Raw genomic sequence first — 23,934 nt, forward strand, 5'->3', positions numbered from 1 at the left:
TATAACACAGCAATGTCAAATGAATTCTACTGGAAGTAAACTCCGATCTCTTCCCATGCTGCTGTTGCTCATGAAGCATACTGGTATTATGCTGTAAGCTTCACCAAAAGCATCACCATGAGAATTGTCTTCATAGTGGAAATACTGTCCTAAGCCTAAGATCATAGATGATTAGGGTTGGAAGAGACCTCAAGAGGTCATCTAGTCCAACCCCCTGCTCAAAGCAGGACTAACACCAACTAAATCATCCCAGCCAGGGCTTTGTCAAGCAGGGCCTTAAAAACCTCTAAGGATGGAGATTCCACCACTTCCCTATGTAACCCATTCCAGTGCTTCACCACCCTCCTAGTTAAATAGTGTTTCCTAATATCCAACCTAGACCTCCCACATTGCAACTTGAGATCATTGCTCCTTATTCTGTCATCTGCCACCACTGAGAACAACCGAGCTCCAGCCTCTTTGGAACCCCCATTCACGTAGTTGAAGGCTGCTATCAAATCCCCCCTCAATCTTCTCTTCTGCAGACTAAAGAAGGCCAGTTCCCTCAGCCTCTCCTCATAAGTCATGTGCCCCAGCCACCTAATCATTTTCATTTCCCTCTGCTGGGCTCTCTACAATTTGTCCACATCCTTTCTGTAGTGGGGGACCCAAAACTGGATGCAATACTCCAGATGTGGCCTCACCAGTGCCGAATAGAGGGGAATAATCACTTCCCCCGATCTGCTGGCAATGCGCCTATTAATGCAGCCCAATATGCCGTTAGCCTTCTTGGCAACAAGGGCACACTGACAACACATATCCAGCTTCTCATCCACTGGAATCCCCAGGTCCCTTTCTGCAGAACTGCTGCTTAGCCAGTCGGTCTCCAGCCTGTAGCGGTGCATGGGATTCTTCCGTCTTAAGTGCAGAACTCTGCACTTGTCCTTGTTGAACCTCATCAGATTTCTTTTGCCCCAATCCTCCAATTATTTCTAGGTCACTCTGGACCCTATCCCTACCCTCCAGTGTATCTATCTCTCCCCCCAAATTAGTGTCATCTGCAAACTTGCTGAGGGTGCAATCTATCCCATCATCCAGATAATTAATAAAGATGTTGAACAAAACCAGCCCCAGGATCGACCCCTGGGGCACTCCGCTTAATACCCGGCTGCCAACTAGACATGGAGCCATTGATCACTACCCATTGAGACCGACAATCTAGCCAGCTTTCTATCCATCTTATAGTCCATTCATCCAATCCATACTTTTTTAACTTGGTGGCAAGAATACTGTGGGAGACCATATCAAAAGCTTTGCTAAAGTCAAAATATATCACGTCCACTGCTTTCCCCATATCCACAGAGCCAGTTATCTCATCATAGAAGGCAATCACGTTGGTCAGGCATGACTTGCCCTTAGTGAATCCATGTTGACTGTTCCTGATCACCTTCCTCTCCTCCAAGTGCTTCAAAATGGATTCCTTGAGGACCTGCTCCATGATTTTTCCAGGGACTGAGGTGAGGCTGACCGGTCTGTAGTTCCCTGGATTCTCCTTCTTCCCCTTTCTAAAGATGGGCACTATATTTGTCTTTTTCCAATCGTCCGGGATCTCCCCCGATCACCATAAGTTTTCAGAGGTAATGGCCCATGGCTCTGCAATCACATCAGCCAATTCCCTCAGCACCCTTGGATGCATTAGATCTGGACCCATGGACTTGTGCATGTCCAGCTTTTCTAAATAGTCCTTAACCTGTTCTTTCACCACTTAGGATTGCTAACCTCCTCCCCATACTGTGCTGCCTAGTGCAGCATTCTGGGAGCTGACCTTCTCTGTGAAGACCGAGGCAAAAAAAGCATTGAGTATTTCAGCTTTTTCCACATCATCTGTCTCTAGGTTGCCTCCCCCATTCATTAAGGGTCCCACATTTTCCCTGAACTTTTTTTGTTGCTAATATACCTCTAGAAACCCTTCTTGTTACCCTTCACATCCCTTGCTAGCTGCAACTCCAGTTGTGTTTTTGCCTTCCTGATTACACCTCTGCATGCTCAAGCAATATTTTTATACTCCTCCCTAGTCATCTGACCAAGTTTCCACTTCGTGTAAGCTTCCTTTTTGTGTTTAAGATCACTGAAGATTTCACTGTTAAGCCAAGCTGGTCGCTTGCCATATTTGCTTTTATTTCTGCACATCGGGATGGTTTGTTCCTGCGCCCTCAATAAGTCTTCTTTAAAATACAGCCAGCTTTCCTGGACTCCTTTCCCCCTCATATTAACCTTCCAGGGAATCCTGCACATCAGTTCCCTAAGGGAGTCAGTCTGCTTTTCTGAAGTCCAGGGTCCGTATTTTGCTACTCTCCTTTCTTCCTTTTGTCAGGATCCTGAACTTAACCATCTCATGGTCAAGTTTGCCCAGGTTGCCACCCACTTCTACCTCCCCTAAGAATTCTTCTCTGTTTATAAGCAGCAAGTCAAAAGGAGAATGGCCCCTGGTTGGTTCCTCCAGTAGTTGCACCAGGAAGTTGTCCTCAACACTCTCCAAAAACTTCCTGGATTGTCTGTGCACTGCTGTATTGTCTCCCAGCAGATGTCAGATGGCTATATGCTAAGAGTGCTGCAACATAAAATAGCCCTCCAGTAATGGAAAACGGCTTCCACGATTGACTATCATTTCTGTTTCTTTGTATGAGATTTTGTAACTCCTGCTCCTCACAATGTCTGCTTTCTTCTCTGACCTCGATCCATAACTTATGTCCCAGTAATTCCAGCTGTCAAAGAGTGGGCCCAGATAACAGCTTTTCTTTTCCCCCTACCCAAAGGGTCATAAAACCTACTGGAAGTCTTACCCACAAAGGAAATTGGTCCATCCATCTCTGACACCTCTAGCATTGTGATGAGCTAAATCTTTAAAACCCTTTGTAGTCAGAGACACATAGCAGTAGACACTACTAGCCCTCTTCTGTCTTTTGCTTATGTTAAAAAGTCAAGCTAAGCATACTCACTGGACAGTTTCGCAGGTCTCCCATGGTGCTGGCATTCTGTAGTAACTCTCCAAACATATCCGGAGTGGGTTTCTCTCGTCTCTCCAGCATGCAAATAGCTTGATTGCTTCAGTTCAAGGACAGCATGGAGGAGAAAAGTTTATTTAAAAAGTTGAATAAATACACATTTTCATTTAGCATTTATGCCACAATTAGAAAGCTGAGAAAGTAAAAACAGCTATCATATTGTAATTGCTTATTTTTGCAATTAATTTTTATTTATTTTGAAAATATTTTAATGTGTAAAACCGCCACGTTTCAGTAGTGGATTCATGCATTTTCTGTGACTATGTTGCAGAAAGAAAATGGTAAGTTAAAGAGAGATGACAGACAATTCAGGTTTGGTCTCAAATTTGAGATTTTAAGACAAAATCTAACAGAAATGTTTCAAGGAATATTTAACTTCCAATTAAAACACATTTTTACAGCAAATAAGTGGTTCCCTACAGAATTTGCAACCCAACCACAGCAGCACTATGCTGTTACACAAGAGCGTATATAGGTGAAATCGTATAGATGAAATTATAAGCAACAGTGAAGCAGACATTTAATTGCACTGTCCAAGTTGAAAGATGCAAAAAGGAAACAAACAGCATTAATGGAAAAAAGTAAATTATATTTTAAAGTTAACAGTTTTAGTATAAGCAACGTACATAAAGAACGTACATAAACACAGCATGATTTTTATGTTCATTGTGTTCCTTGAAACGGTACAGTCCCAAATAAAAATGTTAATCTCATTTGAAATTCTTATGACAAACATTAAATATTCATATTTTAAGTTAATAAAACCAATGTCAGCCAGAAAGTTCACCTAAATGGTAGCAGCACAAGGCGGAATACAGCATATGCTCACAACCTTTTTGATATACTATCAATCATAATTTCCCCCCACTAATTTGCATGACAGAAGCTATTTCTGATTTTCAAGACAGTATCCAAATCCCTTTTCACTCCTCCGCTGCACGGCTTTTATCCTGGGCAGCAGGTGGGCAGTTAATTTATTTCCATCTCAATCAAGATTTTGAAAATAGATGTCAAGTATCAGGTGCCACAGGACCCTCTGTTACTTTTTACAAAATAGATGGTAACCTCAGCCTTTTATCGTCTCTGGTCAGTTTCTTGTGGGTAATCATTTGTGTCACCAGCATTTGGAGAAAGGAAAATGTGCTATTTTCCTAAATGTGTATTCAACAGAATTGTTAGATGGCTGGAGCCAAGACTTCATGCATTTTTTTCTTTATTTATTTGGAGCAAATATTTTTAGCTATTATTTTTATTCATTCATTCATAGATTTTTTTCATAGATTCATAGATTCTAGGACTGGAAGGGATCTCGAGAGGTCATCGAGTCCAGTCCCCTGCCCGCATGGCAGGACCAAATACTGTCTAGACCATCCCTGATAGACATTTATCTAACCTACTCTTAAATATCTCCAGAGATGGAGATTCCACAACCTCCCTAGGCAATTTATTCCAGTGTTTAACCACCCTGACAGTTAGGAACTTTTTCCTAATGTCCAACCTAGACCTCCCTTGCTGCAGTTTAAGCCCATTGCTTCTTGTTCTATCCTTAGAGGCTAAGGTGAACAAGTTTTCTCCCTCCTCCTTATGACACCCTTTTAAATACCTGAAAACTGCTATCATGTCCCCTCTCAGTCTTCTCTTTTCCAAGCTAAACAAACCCAATTCTTTCAGCCTTCCTTCATAGGTCATGTTCTCAAGACCTTTAATCATTCTTGTTGCTCTTCTCTGGACCCTTTCCAATTTCTCCACATCTTTTTTAAAATGCGGTGCCCAGAACTGGACACAATACTCCAGCTGAGGCCTAACCAGAGCAGAGTAGAGCGGAAGAATGACTTCTCGTGTCTTGCTCACAACACACCTGTTAATACATCCCAGAATCATGTTTGCTTTTTTTGCAACAGCATCACACTGTTGACTCATATTTAGCTTGTGGTCCACTATAACCCCTACATCCCTTTCTGCCGTACTCCTTCCTAGACAGTCTCTTCCCATTCTGTATGTGTGAAACTGATTTTTTCTTCCTTTCTTAGCTAACTTCATGTGCAGAAACAGCATGAAGCTGCTGTGTGAAGCTAAAAGTTAAAAACAATAACTCTCGGTTTTCCACTTAAATATTTACTGACACATCCTAGTCTAAATGTGGTACTAGGATTTTACAGGTAAATCTCTGTTTAAACTGAAACCCTATAATGAGATTGAAATACTGTTAGGAACCAAGATAAAGTAGCTTTGCAGCAGAAACAGTGTTGAAAGAATCTGACAGGAAAGATTTCATGCATATGAACCACAGAAATGCTAATTTAAAAAAATTGGTTTAATGCTGATGAAAGTGAACCTGAACTATACTTTGATATTTCAGTTCAGCCCACCACACAGTTCTACCAGTGCAATTCAATCGTGGCCTGCATTACTCTTTTCTGTTTCAGTTCTGGGCACCAATGTTCTTCAGCCCTGAACTGTAGCACTACTCCTTTCCAGTCTTGTTCCTTAACACAGTTCTTCAAGTACCTGTTTCTCTGTTCTGCGTAACTCCCTGTCATAAACAGTCCTCTATCTCTACAGCTCTGTCAATGAACCTAAATTCTTGATCTACATCTACCCTCCATCCTAATCTTCTGTCCCACAGAAGCCTTATGTTCCAGACCACAGCTCTCCTACGCCTCCACTAATAATGAGCAATGTTCTGTATGTTGAATTATGTGACAGTGGAGAAAAATACCATGACCAAGGTGCTACTGTAAACAAGGTAAACTCTTTTTTCAATAAAACCCCAGACTCACCAGAGTGAAGTGGTGGAGATGTAATGTACCATCTGGATAAAAGGCAGAGGGTCAGAAGTGGCACCACAGCTAGTACAGACACACTAAAACAGGAAGGGAAATTAATACCATGAGAAGGCTAAACTGATGAGTCCATGTCATGTATTGCTGTGCCTAGGGTTGCCACCTTTCTAACTGCTGGTAAACAAAACCCCGAGGGCCTGCCCCTGTGCACCTCTTCCCCCCGCCAATCTCCACCTTTGTCACACTCTCCTCTCCCCCCTCCCCATGTCACTCGCTGGATCTTGTCAAGAAGCCTGGCTGCAGGTAGGAGGCAGTCCCAGCTGAGCAGGGACTGGCACGGGTTAATGACCCAGCGCGTTCTCCCCACCCCGGGATAAATTAGGGTTGCCAGGTCCCCAAAAACCAGACACCTGGCAACCCTAAATGGCACCTGGACACAGAAGCCAAAAACTAGACTGTCCAGGTAAAAACCGGATGGGTGGCAATCCTAGCTGTGCCTATCTGACATTTCTTCAGATACGATGCCAGATTTCTCCGGAACCAAACCTAAATGGGGAGTGGGTGCTTCGTGTAAAAAGATACCACTATCTCACCTGTTCAAACAAGGTCATTGCAAACTTCTGGTGAGAAATGCAGTGCTGAGCAGTGCAGATGTCCTCTTTTGACTCATCCGCAATGTGGAAATGAATCCGCATCAAGAGATTCTCCTATCCCGAAAGGAGGAAAAAAGTGAAAAGTTGATCATTTGTAATGTAGCCAAACGAAAATGAATTACACATAATTCACTACAGTACCTCAGAAATACTAAAATAAATAATGCTGTGTTAAAAGTGACATTTTACAATAGGATGGAGTGCTCTTGCTAACATTCTAAATTAATTTAGGAACTAAAGAGATTGGCATTTCATCGATATTAAACAAAATAGCTACCATGTACGTTATCTGGAATGCTACACCAATTAATCTTTTTATTTATTTACTAGCCTATCTGCAGGTTCTATCATTATTCTAACAAATTCTCAAATGTCAGTGGGTTTGGCTTAAGTGCAATGGGCACAGCAGCTCTGTGGTGTTTAAACAGTGGGCTGACACTGTCTGGAAAACAACAACCTAACTGCAGGCTCTTGATCCTGGAGTAACCCTTATTAAATTATTGTATAATCAATGGATTTTACACTGTGCACCCAAAACTCTGTATGAAGGGGAACTTTATAACATGAACGGAGAGCTAGACAACTAATGGAGAGGCAGATGAAATTCTGCAAGACGCAAGAGTACTGAACACAATCTGTCTGACGAGCACTGATACCTAGAGGTTATTTCAGACAACTCCCTCCGTTCTCTGCATCCTAAAAGCTCTTGTTTCAGGATCCCTCCCAATACATCAACATGGATTTATGGTAGGAAGGCCACAGATACCTCTATTAGTATTGTTTTAACTATTTAACTTGACCAGCCTGGACAGACAGAAGAAAGACCACAGGGGACTTGGTATCTGGGCACAGATTAAGCATTAGGCACAGACTCCCCAAATCAGGCTGCCATCTTGTGCAGCAGGATCTAAGGATTCATTTCCTATCAACCCCAAAGGCAAGTCAATGTCTACACTGCACTTTCGTCGCTAAAACTTTTGTCCCTCGAGGGTTTGAAAAAACACCCCTCCACCCCCAAATGACAAAAGTTTTAATGCCGAAAAGCGCCGGTGTGGACACCACTTTGTCAACGGGAAACGCTCTCCCATCGCTCATTGGCGGTGGTTTTAGTTACTCATCAGGAAAGCTCTCTCCTGGAGATAAAAAGCAGCTACACTGCATACCTAACAATGCCACAGCTGTAGTGGCACAGTCACGCCGTTGTAAGGTGCACAGTGTAGACATAGCCTAAGTCTCTAGTCCTTACGGTTGCAAAGAAAACCTTGAAAAGGTTAACTGAGTGCAAAGCAATGGAGTGATGTCTGCCCTAGGGCTTGTCCACACAGGAAAGTTTTATCAATTATACTACTATAATTACACCAGTATTGTTAAACTGACATCAGCATCAATGAGGACACCCTTATTGCAGCATAAGGGTATGTCTACGGGCATGGCTACACTTGTAAATGTAGAGCACTTTGAGTTAAACCAGTCTTCGTAGAGCGCAGGACGGAAAGTGCTGCAGTCTGTCCACACTGACATCTGCAAGCGCACTGGCGTGTCCACATTTGCAGCGCTTGCAGCAGCATTGGGAGCGGTGCATTGTGGGCAGCTATCCCACAGAGCACCTCTTCCCATTCTGGTGCTGTGGCTTGTGGGAAGGGGGTGGGAGGGCATTCTGGGTCCTGTCCCAACGCCCCATGATGCATTGTTTCGCATCCCAACAATCCCTCTGCTTCCATCCACAAACGGTGCCATCTTTCAACGTTTTTTGTACTGCGCGCGCTGTCTTCCCTTTCAATCTGTGGGAATGGAGCCCGAACTGCTGAGAAATATGCTGACGAGTTTCGCCAGCACATCACGTTTGGCTTAAGATCCAAAGTGACAGAGAGGACTCTGATGATATCGACTCTAGTAATGCATATGACACGAGATTGCTTGTGGCGTTCATGAACATGCTCACCACTGTGGAACGGCGCTTTTGGGCTCAGGAAACAAGTACTGAGTGGTGGAATCACATCGTCATGCAAGTCTGGGATGACTAGCAGTGGCTGCAGAACTTTCTCATGAGAAAAGCCACTTTCATGGGACTGTATGAGGGGCTCGCCCCCACCCTGCGGCGCAAGGACACGAGATTGAGAGCTGCCTGATGGTGGAGAAGCGGGTGGCTTTTGCAACCTGGAAGCTGGCAACTCCAGACAGCTACCGATCGATTGCTAATCAGTTTGGAGTGGGAAAGTCGACCGTTGGAATCGTGTTGATCCAAGTTTACAGGGCCATTAATCACATCCTGCTCAGAAGAACTGTGACTCTGGGTAATGTGCATGACATTGTCTTTGGCTTTGCACAAATGGGTTTCCCTAACTGCGGGGGGGAAAAAAGATGGGAAGCATATTCCAATTCTGGAACCAGCGCACCTAGCCTCCGAGTACGTTAATCGGAAGGGCTATTTCTCTATGGTTCTTCAGGTGCTTGTGGATCACCGTGGGCATTTCATTGACATTAATGCAGGCTGGCCTGGAAAGGTACATGACACATGCATCTTTCGGAACACTGGCCTGTTCAGGAAGCTGCAAGCTGGGACTTTTTTCCTAGACCAGAAGATCACGGTAGGGGATGTTGAAATGCCCATTGTGATCCTTGGAGACCCCGCTTACCCTTTAATGCCATGGCTCATGAAACCCTACACAGGGAGCCTTGACAGCAGCAAGGAGCGGTTCAACAACAGGCTGAGCCAGTGCAGAATAACTGTGGAGTGTGCTTTTGGCCATTTAAAGGACCACTGGCGCGCTCTGTATGGGAAGCTGGACCTGGCCGATAACAGCATCCCCGCGGTTATATCTGCATGCTGTACCCTCCATAACATTTGTGAAGGGAAGGGTGAAAGATTCACTCAGGCATGGAACTCACAGGTTCAACACCTGGAGGCTGAATTTGAACAGCCAGAGAGCAGGGCTATTAGAGGGGCCCAGCACTGGGCTGCAAGGATTAGGGATGCCTTGAGAGAGCAATTTCAGGCTGAAAGCCATCAGTAATGTTTGTTGCCCTGCACAGGAGCGAAGTGCAGTGGTTCCAATGTTAGTAGGAATCTGTGTTTACAACATATGATACACTGACTTGCAGTGCCTGTTGCTTTCCTGGGCTAAGGTATCTTTTACGTTATGCAATAATAAAGAATGTTTTCAAAGCAAAAAAATCCATTAAATGAAAATAAAATGCATTTATTGAAAAGAAACACAACTGCTTGGGAAACACAAAGGGCAAAGGGGTGGGGTGCAGAACGGTACAATTACAGGTTTGCGTATGTCCTGTTATCATACTCAGCCTTCCTGTTTGGAGTGCTGTGCAATGAGTGCTGCACTTCAGGATGGCTATACTGCACGGTGATGGGGGATGAGTGACCCCCTATCGCTCCCCGGAGTCGGAGGCAGGTCCCTGGCTGGGCTGGGGGGTCCGACCACAGCGGTATCCCCAAGAGCCTTCGTTGAGGGCACAAGGCCTAGCTCAGGTTCTTTACCTTAAGTTCCCTTGTTCAATGCCTGCGGACCAGACAACTTAGACCGCTTTTTTGGTACCAGCGAGGGGGAACGGTGACTGGCGGATCCCAGTGCCGGTGGTGCACTGTGTGCCAAAGCGGAAATACCGGATGTGGAGTCCAAGTGCGAGGGCTCCGATGCCGTGCGCAGAGCAGCCTCCATGAGTAGGGTTCTTAATCGAATTGTGGATGAAAATTTTTGCAGATCCGGCACTGTCTTTTCGATGGGACTTCCCCAGGCACTTCAGACAACTCTCATGAGGGTCACTGATGGGCCTTATCCAGCTGCAGTCAGAACATGGCCTAGAGCCTGGGGAGTGGGGCATGCCCCGCTCCAGGACAAAGTCCCATCCAGGAGTCTAACTACTAAACCACCATTAAAATACTTAACAGCTAACTAATCACTGACTAAATAACAAAGGAGAACGAGCTGAACAGTGAAGAACCGCTAATGCTCTTGCTAAGCAAGACCAGGCGCTACAACCAACCATCACGGGCAGTAAGAAGGAACTGAGAGGGCGTATAAGCCTGATATACCACGGCATGAGCATGGCACTCCAGAAAGCGCCAAAGCCGGCCCTACGGATACTACCAAAGCAAAAGTCTCCAACAACTGTGCACATGGGCGTGCACACACCTAGAATGGAATCAACATGAGCAAGCACTCAAAGAAGAATAAATTTTCCTTCTGAAAAGGTCCAGTCTCTTGGCCTCCTTATTCTCGGGGGTGGAACTATATTGCCCTTGTTTCTCTTTCTTGTAGGCCACACAAATGACCAACGACCCTGGGGGCAGGGGGTGTACAAGTATTCAACCCCCTTGGCTGAGATGAAATACTTCTTTTCAGCCCTTTTGGAGGTGGGTGGAATTGAGGACAGGGTTTGCTAGTGGTTTTGGTAATCTTTAGGACCCCTTTATGCACCGGAACTCTGACATCAGCGGGGGTTGATGTGGAGAGCACATTAAACAAGGTGTCCGATTGCTCTCCATCTCCTCCACCTCTAGGTCTAAGTTCGTGGTCAACCTTCGGAGCAGGGCTTGGTACTCCTTAAAATCGTCCGTGAGCTATCGTGAGAGGGCTCTGCCACAGCCTCATCTGGAGAGGATGAGGACGGCTGGACCACTGGGGATGGGCACCTGCTCTTCCACCCCAGCATCCGATTGCGCTTCGTGCACCGAGCCCGGTGCCATCTGATGTTTGTCTGAATTGGCGACCGACTATTGGTGCGAGGGGAACATTGGCATGATTGGCATGCCCCAGGCACTCCACTAGGGCCATTGCGCTGGCCACTGGCCCTGCTGCCAGGATGGCATCGCAGAGATGGACGCAGCCTCAGGAGCCCAGACACAATGGTGCTGTCTTGGTGAGGGATTGAACTCCCTCTCCGTGCCAGAGGAATCCTTTTCTGGTGACCACAGCGGGGCTGTCAACACTTGAGTCTGATGGCTTACCATCACTGTGTGTGAACGGAACCTTGAATAGGCAGATTGGTGCCGGGAGTAGGGGGATTGGCACTGTGTTGGGGAATGTTCCCGTGGTGTAGGCGACGGTGATTGATGTCGTGGATAGAGTCGCTAGAAGGATAACTGGTGACATCCATTTGGTGACTGGCACCTCCCTCTGGGTGAGTCTCATTGAGAGGGAAGAGACCGGGAGCGAAGTGCCAGTAATCTGAAGCGGCAAACTGGTGACCTGGGCTGATGCGGAGATCAGGGGCGCGGCCACAAAGAGCTTTACCTTGGCTCTGGAGACTGGCGGCGTTCACTCACCTTCGGAGAGGCTTTCATGGCTGCCATTGTATGGGAGCCTTTGCCGGGTCCATCGCAGCATGCGGTGCCGGCTGCGCTGGGAGAATCCTTTGCTCTCGGCGCCGGGAATGTCTGGGAAGGTGTTGACTCCACCATGAGTCTGGGTCCCGTACTACTCCCTGGAGTCGGTGGCGGATCCCTTGGGGAGAGGGAGTAGGAGGTCCCCTAGGGGATGTATCCCCACGTAGCCCCTGGGTGGGCCAGGGCAACAGGGTCCTTTACCCGATGCCCCTTGGTCCTTCTTGCTTGGTGCTGGGTCCCGATTTTTTGACTTCTTCTTGGGCACCAGCAAAGGGAAATGGTGCTGAAGTACTGGGAGTTGAGTCCAGCCAAGACGGCTCCAAGGCTGGGTGGAGAGCAGCCTCCATGAGGAGGGCCCTCAAATGGATGTTGAATTCTTTTTGTGTCCTGGGACGAACGTTCTTACAGATGAGATACTTTTATTTTATATGCAATACCCCCAAGCACTTCAGACAGCTGCTATGGGGGTCACTAACAGGCATAGGCCTATTATAGTCAGTGCACGGATTAAAACCTGGAGACTGGGGCATGCTCTGTCTGGGGCAAAGTCCTCACTGGACCTTAACTTACTAACTACAGCGAAGAAGGAAACTGCTGACCACTTGTTAGGAAAGGAAGAGAGGCACTCCACCCAACCACCATGGGTGGTAAGAAGGAATTGAGAGGGAGTAGGACCGTCAACTCCTGATATACTGACGCATGAGCACGGCACTCCAGAGGGTGCCACAGCCGAACCTACGGATACCGCTAAGTCAAAAGTCTTTGACAACTGTGCCTTAGCACACACCTAGAATGGAATGGACATGAGCAAGCACTCGAAGAAGAACCTAATTTGCTAATGTAGACCAAGCCCTAGCTGCATCTACAGTGAGGGTTAGATCGACCTAATTATATCATGTAAGGCTTGTAATTTTTCAAAGGCCTAAGTGATGTAGGAAGGTTAGTCTAATGTTTAGTACAGACCAGCCCTAAAGCTCAGTCTACACCAGCAAGTTATGTCATATAACTACATTGCACAGGGGTGTAGAAAATCCAAAATTCTGAGGGACGCAGTTGTACCAACCTAACTCCCGGTGTAGAGAGCGCTATGTCGAAGAGAAGGCTACCACCTCTCAAGGAGGTGGAGTACCTATGCCAACAGGAGAAGCCCTCCCATCTGTGTAGGTAGCATCTTTCCTGAAGTACTACAGCAGTGCATCTGCTTCAGTGCAGCATTTTAAGTGTAGACAAACCCTAGAAATGACTTTTTTTTTTTGGTTAGCTTAAACATCTTCCGAAGCAACATAAAGCAAACAAACAAAAAAAGGCCCTCTTGTACTGGAATAAAGAGTGTCCAACACATGGTTAATCCAGTATAACTATATTAATTTAAATTTACACCTTGGTTTACACTGGTATAACTTTCCCATATTTTGCAAACTCAGTAATGTTCTTTTAATTTTTTATTTTAAAATTCCTTCTGAGTTGGAAATACAAACCCGCTCAACACCCTGCCCCCCTACGGCCAAGTTTGCAAACTGCCTACAATGCATTCTGCGGTTGAACCATTCAAAGGGGATGGCTTGTAAGGTAGGTGCTCCCATACAGCTCAGATGCTACATATTAGCAGCTAATTAAAACACATTTTAAAGTTGCTTTATGACAGTCTGATCTCAGAGTTACATGAGCATCCCAACTTTACATACCTATCCCAGATGTCTGGCAAGAAGCTCAACACAACTAAGTGTTATCACAGGCAGAAACTATTGCCCCCTTTGGTCAAGAAAGTTACTCTCTTGAAGCTCTGGGCATTCTATCCCAATTTGTCACAATTTTGCAAACCAAAGAATTCTCTACATAGGCCTTGTCCAAACAACATCTGAAACTGTCAGCAGCAACTGAGCACAGTTTCAGCTACAAAAAATGAAGAGGGACTGTGTTTCCATTTCTCACTCATTAGCAATGGTTCCCAACAAAAACACACACCTGAACACTCCAAACTTGGGACTCAGGACCATCTCTCTTTTATAATACACAATCCCTATACACACGTGGCTATCAGAATCAAAATAACTTACTGTGGTGTTTTCTATACACCCCTGCAAAGCCGGTCAGCCACTCATATAACTGTGATACACAAACAACATACTCACAAAACATTCAGCAGCATCATCCATGATGCCCAGCTGAAAGCGCTGCTCATCCTGAAAAGTCTTTGCAAGAGCACTGCGTAGGGCATCAGACGGCAGTACTTTCTCACTGCTACATTGGAACTGATTGAAGATACCCTGGCGATGAAAAGAGAAAGAAATGTCATCTTTATGATTATGATAGAAATATTACATATTCACAACCAGTTTAATAAACTTTGGGAGGTAAACATAAAATGAAAGAAACTTCTAAATCTAATTCTCCACTTAGGCCTTGTCTACACCAGAAAATTAGATTGATTTAACTATGTCGATCAGGTGTGAGTAAAATCCTTGCGTAGACAGCACTAGGTTCAAGGAAGAATTCTTCTGCTGACCTAGTTACTGCCTCTCGGGGAAGTAGACTACCTATTCCCACGAGAGAACCCCTCCCGTCAGCGTCAGTAGCATCTACGTTGAAGCACTAGAGCGGCACAGTGCTTTAAGTGTAGACAAGCCCTTAGTATCTCTTAATCTGATCTGTTCCCTCCTGCAGGGAGATAAGCAAAGCCTTGTTTACCGCATCAAGTTCAAATTCCTTGTCTTCATCTTCAAGGCCTTTATGTTACTCTGCTCCATTTCCTTCCTAATTTCTTATATCACATCAAACCTCAACCTTCACCAAATGTCAGTCTCAAACTTTACTCATGCTTTCCCACACAACTTACAAGACACGGAATACTATCCAGTTCTGGTCCACTAGGCCACCACGCTAATAAGAAAGGCCATACCAGAACAGACCGGTGGTCCTTCTAGTTCAGTAGCCCATTTCTAACAACGGCCAAAATGAGATGATTCAGAGAAAGGTGCAAGGAACCTCTAAATGGGCAATTATGGAATGATATGCACAGGGGAAGTTTCTTCCTAATCCCATTAGAGGTTGGCTTATGCCTGAAGAGTGAAGGTTTGTGTGTTTTTTAAATCCAGTCTTATGTAACTGTGCATGTTTTCATTACTCATATAAATGTTCAACCCTTTTTTGGATCCTGCTAAGCTCTATTCTTCGGTGATATTTTGTGGCTATGAGTTCCAAGGGATAGGTATCTGCTGTGCAAAAAATGTCTGTCAGTTGTAAATTTACTGCCTTTCAGTTTTATTCAAAGTCCTCTTGTTCTAGCATTATAACAGAGTAAGTAGGAGTGACTAGCTTATCATCTCCAAACCGCTGATTATTTTGTACATATCTAACACATCCTTTCTTTGGGTTGTTGGGTTTAGTGTGCAGGTGTTGGGTGGTGTTGATGGCCTGACAGACAGGATGATTTGGTGGTCCCTTCTGGCTTTGAACCCTGAGTATTTGGCATAATATTTTTAGTATCCTTTTCCATACCACTCCTTACATAGCCTAACTTTTGTTTTTGCTTATCTTGTCTGCTACTTGCTGCATACTCAGCAGCAGCTTTCCTAAAGTTGTCCAAATGACACCCAGGTCTTTTTCCTGAGTGGTCAGTGCTGAGAACCCAGCAATGTGCTTAAGTAATTCCAGTATGTATTATTCCTTCCAATCTGGGTTACACTGAGTTTACCAACACTGAATTTCACTTGCCATCAAGCTGCCATTCACATAGCTTTGATAACTCCCTAGGAGGTGCCTCATAGTTGTTGCAGCGTTCCCTTTATTTGTATCCCTTGTAAGAACTCACTTTTTCAGTTATGTTCACAAGAAAAGAGTCAACAGTAGTTAAGTAAAATCAGGCCTGCCAATGGGGTGGGGTGCTGGTGGGGGGACAAAGGGGGCCATTGCTCAGGGGCCTGGGCAGGCGGAACCAGTTGGCACATCCCTTACAGCCCCTGGGGAGGGGGTCTCCGCATGCTGTCCCCGCCCCAAGCGCCAACTCCGCAGCTCATATTGGCTGGGCAGTGGCAGGCAGAAACCCCCCCTTGACCCTTGAGCCCGACCCCTCCCACACCCAAACTCCCTCCCAGAGCCTGACCCCTCACCCTCTCCCGCACCCAAACTCCCTCCCAGAGCCTGCGCCCCCGCCTGCACCCCAACCCCCTGCCCCAGCCTGGTGAAAGTGAGTGATGGTGGGGGAGAGCGAGTGACGGAGGGAGGGGGATGGAGTGAATGGGGGGGGCTCAGAGAAGGGGCGGGACAGGGGCATGGTCTCAGGGAAGGGGCGAGGCAGGGAAACGGTCTTTGGGTTTGCGCGATTAGACAGTTGGCAACCCTACCGGGCAGGCATGTAAAAACCCTGGCCGTGTCAGAAAAGCGGGCCCAGCAGCACAGCCAGCAGCTCACTGGGCACCAGCCAGCGCAGGTGTAGCACCGCCCAAATGTCAGGCGAACCGCGTCCATGTGGGCGCAGTTTGTGCGTGCATGGGGGCCCATTGACTGTTCTGCCCTAGGGCCTGGAATTGCTGTCAGTGGGCCTGAGAAAAATCATCATTCCCAATTAAAAATAGCATTATTAAACTAGCCAAATAAGTGGAAAACGGAGGGGCCTGAAGTTGCCAGATTGTTGCTTTGTTTGCCAAGCTATCATCATAGATCTAATTCCTGTGTGCATACCTTTAAAGAAGATCTATAATCATCTTGGCTCCTGTGCCACTTCTTGCCTTTAATTATAGGAAGCTTTTCCCTAGCACTGAGATGCTGCATGCATTGGAAATGGACTGTCTATATCTTATTTATTTTCCAAGTTTAATTACTTTTATTGGTCTCTGTATTATTGTCATTTCCATGAGCTGGTGAATTGGAATAAAGTTTGCTAAGCCCTGCAATCTTGGGTGCTTTTAGGGAACTAAGAAGCTGCAACACAAAGCCTCTATGTTAATAGTAAACTGGTTCCTGTATGCTACTCCTGCAAAGAGCAGAGGAGATTGAATTATACCTCATTCTCTTCATCCCCTGTGACACACTGGATCTCAAAGTAGCAGCCTGTAACCCCCATATTCACCATTTGTATATGTTTGTGATATTTCATAAAAAGCATGCTATGTACAATACCATACGAAAGATCACGATCTGCTGAAACTCATTGTTCTGTAAAAATATGTATTGTTGATGTGTAGGAAGTTATGAGATTTTGCTATATGGCTGTTATTGAAATATGTTGTGAGTTTGGGAGATGCCCACTGCTAGCACTCCAATGACTGAGGTGGTGACCCACACCCAACCATCACATGCCATTGACCTGTAAGGGAATTTTAAACAAGAGAGTTACAATTCTGCAAGAGACAGTTGTGCAAGTACCACACAAGGAGGATTACTCAACTTTGTGACTCGGCAAGTCCTACTAGGACATGTCTGGGCCAGTGTCTTTCTTGGGACATGAACTGAGTGTGTAAAAGCAGGGACAGTGGTATCATGAGACCAGCTCTCTCCTCTCCCACATACTTTGAAGGCAACAAGATCGCTGAGAAGACAAAGACTTTAAACTGAAGAGACTGGTCCCAGGCTGAAAAGGAAATTCAGCCTGTGTATTAAGAACTGTAACCAGCCTGCAACATCCAGTGGGGTGAGAAAGGCTGTTTGATTCAATTCTTGCTTAGTCTGAAAGTTTAGGATTTAGACTGTGATTTTATTTTTATTTCTTAGGTAACTATCTCTGACTTTTCTGCCTACCACTTATAATCACTTAAAATCTTTCTGTAGTTAATAAACTTATTTTAATGTTTTATCTTTACCAGTGAGTTTGTCTAAAGTGCTTAGGGAATCTGCTCAGATTGCAACGTTTAGTGCATGTCCACAATCCTTTGATGAAGTGGCAAACTAATTAATGAGCTTGCATTGTTCAAAAGAAGGTACTAAGCAGTGTAAGGCAGTACATTTCTGGGGTGCAAGGCTGGGGGGATTTGCTGGTGTTTTCCTGTGTATGGTTCATGAGTGGTTTAAAGAATATTCATGCAACTTAGCTGGATGTGTCCCCGCATACTGTTGACTGAGTGATAGCACCTGGAGGGGTTTGCTGCTTATCACTAGCAAAGCATTGAAAGAGATAGCCCATGCTGGAAAGTTCCCACAGTTCCAGGTTGTACCGTGGGATCCTATCACACCCCCCAATCCTGCTTCCTTCTCTCTCAAAGAGCAATCATATTCTCTTTGGAGAACACCAAGAACATTTAGTACAGAAGAAAAGAGTAACACATTATAGTCCCACTAAACATATCTGAAGCTGGGATTTCTCCAATAGCAAACAAAGATCTGGCAGGACAACGTAAAGGGAGTGGGAGAGTAAATAAGGTTGGTTTCTTGCCGCAGTTTCCAAACAAGTCCTAACAGGGTGCATCTGTACTCAAAGTTTTTGCACTGTTGATGTGGCACCTAGCAGTTCCCCTAGCAGTAGCGATGTTGGAAATGCTAGTGTTGACAGGGTTGGGCACTACAGTAGTAAAAATGCCTCTTCCCTGTTGACACTATTATTTATTATTTGGTATTGTGGTAGTGCCTAGGGGCCCAATCAGGGTATGTCTACACTGCAATGTAAGCCCAGGGTTTGAACACAGGCTCAAGCCTAAACCCCCTTCTGTCTAAACACAAATTGTGCTAACCCAGGGTTCAGAATGAAGACCTCATGGGGGTTGAGGGTGTGAACCTGAGTCAAGCCAGCCCCTATTACTTTGCTGTCCAAATGCAGTCTCATGGGACTCATGCTCTCGGAGTCTGCCAAAAGTATTCCACAATCCCACAGGCTGACTTTCTTCATCCTCTGGAAAGCCAAGTTTGGTGGACAGTCAAGTTTTCTCACAATGCACTAAGAACAAAGGGCAGCCACATTTTGGGAGGGTGCTGGAAGTCTGGGATATGCGTGCTTGGACTTGGGCCTGCATTATGCAGTGTAAACACTGGAGCTCCAGGTTGGGGTCTATGGTTCAACAATTTCTAATATGGATTTACAAATAAACATAGATGCTCAAGCCATAGGTTAACAAGCAAGGTCTGCTAACTCAGGCTCCACTAACCTTGGGCTTACAATGCATAGACCGAGACACCACTCTGCTAGGCACTGTAGCTCTTCTAATATTGCTACTACCTGTGCCAAACCAATGGTGAGAAAGTCCTAGTGAAGAGAAGGCTACCGAGCCCAAGAGAATTCCCTCTTCACAAGCATCAGGCAGTGCCACACCCTGCTTATCAGTTATGCTTAATGGAAAGTTTTGTAATGTACTCAAAGAGCACTATGTGGGCTAATTCTCAGACTGTTTTCTGCCTTGGGAATTGCTCTCTGAGACTCAAAGGCCAAAGCCAGGCAGTTTTTTATATCAAGGTGACAGTGCTTCACACACAAATCTTCTCATTTCAATAGACTGGGTCCCTACCTTGAAAAAACAGGGAAACAAAAACAACTTTGCCCTTCTCTAGCACTTTCTATCAGATAAATGCAGAGCACTTTAAAACCATTAATGAATATGTCTCACAACCACTCTGAGTCATTGTTATCACCCACATTTTACAGAAGGGGAAATGAAGGCACAGATTAGCTAAGTGACTTGGCCAAGGTCATTACAGCAAGTGTCAGAGCTGATAGAACTAAGATGGATGTTGGATGTTCAGCAATTTTGGAGAGCTACTCACTTATGGTCTATAAATATGAATTCAAGAGCCTAACTTTAGGTTCCTTAAAAATAAATCATCCTCAGTTTCATTGATTTCTAGTCCTTTAGATGTAGACTTCCCAAAGCAAACTAGTGAGCAGTTGAAACTATTAACCCAGTCTTACAGAAAACTGTCCCAATTCAAACAATAGCAGCAGAAAAGTTACGAAATTTGTTACTCACCAAACCCAAGTCATCTAAGCAATTCATTAACCTCAAAAAGAATTGTGGGGAGCATTTTAATTTTTACTAGGGCTGTCAAGCAATTAAAAAAATTAATCGTGATTAATTGCACTGTTAAACAATAATAGAATACCATTTATTTAAATATTTTTGGATGTTTTCTACATTTTCAAATATATTGATTTCAATTACAACACAGAATACAAAGTGTACAGTGCTCACATTATATTTATTTTTTATTACAAATATTTGCACTGTAAAAAACAAAAGAAATAGTCAATTTCAATTCACCTAATACAAGCACTGTAGTGCAATCTCTTTATCATGAAAGTTGAACTTACAAATGTAGAATTATGTACAAAAAATAACTGCATTCAAAAATAAAACAATGTAAAACTTTAGAAGTCCACTCAGTCCTACTTCAGCCAAATTGCTCAGACAAACAAGTTTGGTTACAATTTGCAGGAAATAATGCTGCCCACGGCTTTTTTGCAATGTCACCTGAAAGTGAGAACAGGCGTTCGCATGGCACTGTTGTAGCTGACATCGCAAGATATTTATGTGCCAGATGCTCTAACGATTCACATGTCCCTTCATGCTTCAACCACCATTCCAGAAGACATGCATCCATGCTGATGACAGGTTCTGCTTGATAATGAACCAAAGCAGAGCGGACTGACGCATGTTCATTTTCATCATCTGAGTCAGATGCCACCTGCAGAAGGTTGATTTTCTTTTTTGGTGGTTCGGGTTCTGTAGTTTCCACATCGGTGTGTTGCTCTTTTAAGATATCTGAAAGCATGCTCCACACCTCGTCCCTCTCAGATTTTGGAAGGCACTTCAGATTTTTAAACCTCGAGTGCTGTATCTATCCTTAGAAATCTCACATTGGTACCTTCTTTGCATTCTGTCAAATCTGCTGTGAAAGTGTTCTTAAAAGGAACATTTACTGGGTTATCATCCAAGACTGCTATAACATGAAATATATAGCAGAATGCAGGTAAAACAGAACAGGAGACATACAATTCTCCCCCAAGGAGTTCAGTCACAAATTTAATTAACATATTTTTTTTTTAACGAGCATCATCAGCACGGAAGCATGTCCTCTGGAATGGTGGCCGAAGCACAAAGGGACAGATGAATGTTTAGCAAATCTGGCACATAAATACCTTGCAATGCCGGCTACAAAAGTGCCACGCAAATGCCTATTCTCACTTTTAGATGACACTGTAAATAAGAAGCAGTCAGCAGTATCTCCCGTAAATGTAAACAAACTTGTTTGTCTTAGCAATTGGCTGAAGAAGAAGTAGGACTGAGTGGACTTGTAGGCTCTAAAGTTTTACATTGTTTTCTTTTTGAGTGCAGTTATGTAACAACAACAAAATCTACATTTGTAAGTTACGCTTTCACAATAAAGAGATTGCACTAAGCTACTTGTATGAGGTGAATTGAAAAATACTATTTCTTTTGTTTATCATTTTACAGTTCAAATAGTTGTAATAAAAAATAGTAATATAAAGTGAGCACTGTACACTTTGTATTCTGTGTTGTAATAAAAATCAATATATTTGAAAAGGTAGAAAAACATCCAAAATATTTAATAAATTTCAATTGGTATTCTATTGTTTAACAGTGTGATTAATCGCAATACATTTTTTTAATCGCGGTTAATTTTTTTTAGTTAATTGCGTGAGTTAACTGCGATTAATCGACAGCCCTAATTTTTACATTAAGCAGCAAAGGCGCCCACATCTATTTTATGCTATGGATTTTACCATGTTTAAGCAACATATTTAAGCACCATAGTGTCAAACTACATTGTTGCGCATTGTCTGTGTGGACAGGAGGAAGAAGTTACTCACCTTGTGCAATAACAATGGTTCTTCAAGATGTGTGTCCCTACGAGTGCTCCACTGTAGGCGTGTGCGTGTCCCCGTGCTGCTGATCGAAGCATTTCAATAGCCGTCCATCCCGCATGTATGGCTTCCCACCTGCCATGAGGCTAGCTAGCGTGCATAGGCATTTCCTCCTCAGTTCCTTCTCTACCGCAGAATCAACCAGTGGAACTCCAAAGTAGAGAGGAGGAGGATGGATCATGGAGCACCCACAGGGACACACATCTTGAGGAACCATCGTTAGGGCACAAGCTGAGTAACTTCTTTTTCTTCGACTAGTATCCCTATGGGTGCTCCAATGTAGGTGACTCCCAGGCAGTACTCACTACTTGAGGCTGGGATTTCGGAGTTGAGTCTGATATAGATCAAAGTACTGTGACACTAAATTGGGCATCTGTAGCCAAATCCCCCAGGTAGCTGCTCTGCAGATCTCTGATATAGGGATTCCCTTGGAGAAGGTGATCAGTGTGGAGACTGACCTCATGGAATCCACACAATTGGTAGCAGAGTTTATAATACAGCCAGAGACCCACTTGGAGAGCCATTGAACTGAGATCGCTGCACCTTTCAATCTATCCGCAATGGAGAGGAAGAGTCTCAGGAGATTTTCTAAAGTCTTTTTTGTATCCAAATAGAAGACCAGCTCTTCTCACGTCGAGCATATGGAGGATGGCTTCCCTGTTGTCCTCATGAGGTTTGGGATAACATATTGGAAGCTGAATAAGTTGATTCAGGGGTGAACTTTGGATGTGGTCTGAGTGTGACCTTGTCAGGGAAGAACACAGTAAAAGGGGGATGTGCCATCAAAGCTGCTATCTCCCCTATCCTTCTGGCCAAAGCGATGGTAATGGAATGCTGTGTTCTTGGAAAGGTGAGCTAGTGAACAAGAGGCCATGGGTTGAAATGGTGGTCTAATCAGTCCTTTTAACATTGGATTGAGGTCCCATTGGGGGGCGGGAGGCCGTGGGAAGAGGTTTGCTATGCCTTTAAGAAACCTCTTCGTAGTTGGGTGGGAGAAGATTGAGTAGCCTTGTACCTGCTGAAGGAAGAAACCCAATTTCTTTAAGGTTAACAGGTAGTTTAGGACCACCAGTAGGGTGGCTGTATTAGGGGTGACACCCTTTGATTGGCACCAGATCTGGAACCTCTTTCACTTCTGAAGGTAGGTAAAACAAGTAGTGCCCTTTCTACTGTGTAATAGCACCTCTTGAACCTCCTCAGAGCAAGATGTTTCTATGTGCTGATACCATGAAGGATCCACACTTTGAGTTGCAGAACCTGAAGATTGGGGTGGTGGGTATGACCCTCGTTCTGCGATATGAGGTAAGAAGTGATCGGTAGAGTCATCAGTAGACATAATGCCAGATGTGAAAGGTAAGGGTACTATGTCTGCCTGGGCCAGGTGGGGGCGATCAGAATGATGTTACCTTTTCCCCTTTTTATCTTCAACAGGTCTTTCAGCAATAGAGGGAATGGGGGAAAGGCATAGATGCGGCCCTTGTCACAAGGAAGGAAGAGAGCATTTCCCATGGAGCGTCGTTTGATCTCTGGCCTGGAGCAAGACTGTGGACATTTCTTGTTCTGGTGAGTAGCAAACAAGTTAATTACTGGCGTACCCGATTGTCGGAATATGTTGTGTAGAATTGCCGACTATTTCCCATTTGTGGTCGTGCGGGAATTTGCAGCTGAGACTGTTGGTCATCGTGTTGTGTATTCCCAATATATAGGCCATTGATAGGATGATGTGGAATATGCACCAGTTCCATAGCTTCATTGCTTCTACGCACAAGGAATGAGACCTGATGCCTCCCTGTCAATTTATATAGCACATTCAGACTATGTTGTCTGTCATGACCTTTGTATGCATGTCCTTGATCAGGGGGAGGAAGTGAGCACAAATGTTTCAGACTGCTCTGAGCTCAAGCAGGCTGATGTGGAGGCACATCTCTGCTGGAGACCATTTGTCCTCTACGGTGCGACCACTGGAGATGCACTCCCCATGCCATGAGGGATGCATCAGTGGACAGGAGACGGGATGGGGAAGACTGAGCAAACGGGATTCCCATAGAGATGTTTATTAAGTCCTTCCACCGGTCTAAGGATTGCTTCACCCTGGTGGGCATCGATAGAAGCTTGCCTGTGTTGTCTCTGTTAGGCCTGTAAATCGAACCAAACCATGCTTGAAGGCATCTCATGCATAGTCTGGCATGAGCTATAACCATGGCCATGTGCCCCAGAAGCTGAAAGAAATGTCTGTCTGAGATTTGGGGACTGGATTGTACTGGCTCTATCAATGAGGAGAGACTGAGAAATCTGTGATGTGGAA

The 23,934-nt window shown here is 44.7% G+C and overlaps 1 protein-coding gene across 9 annotated transcripts in view; it reads right to left on the reverse strand.

The window, feature by feature from the left end:
- USP54 (ubiquitin specific peptidase 54) overlaps nt 1-23,934 on the reverse strand; it is a 256,337-nt gene that overhangs the window by 83,953 nt on the left and 148,450 nt on the right. For all 9 annotated transcript variants that reach the window (XM_054034279.1, XM_054034275.1, XM_054034280.1 and 6 more), the window contains exons 4-7: nt 13,957-14,091; nt 6,421-6,534; nt 5,825-5,907; nt 2,979-3,084 (exon numbers count right to left, since the gene is read on the reverse strand). In XM_054034279.1, the coding sequence (XP_053890254.1) occupies nt 2,979-3,084; nt 5,825-5,907; nt 6,421-6,534; nt 13,957-14,091 (438 nt within the window). The remainder of the gene's footprint in view (nt 1-2,978; nt 3,085-5,824; nt 5,908-6,420; nt 6,535-13,956; nt 14,092-23,934) is intronic.

This window comes from Malaclemys terrapin, chromosome 7 (assembly GCF_027887155.1).
Source record: "Malaclemys terrapin pileata isolate rMalTer1 chromosome 7, rMalTer1.hap1, whole genome shotgun sequence".
In the NCBI taxonomy this organism is placed as follows: Eukaryota; Metazoa; Chordata; order Testudines; family Emydidae; genus Malaclemys; species Malaclemys terrapin.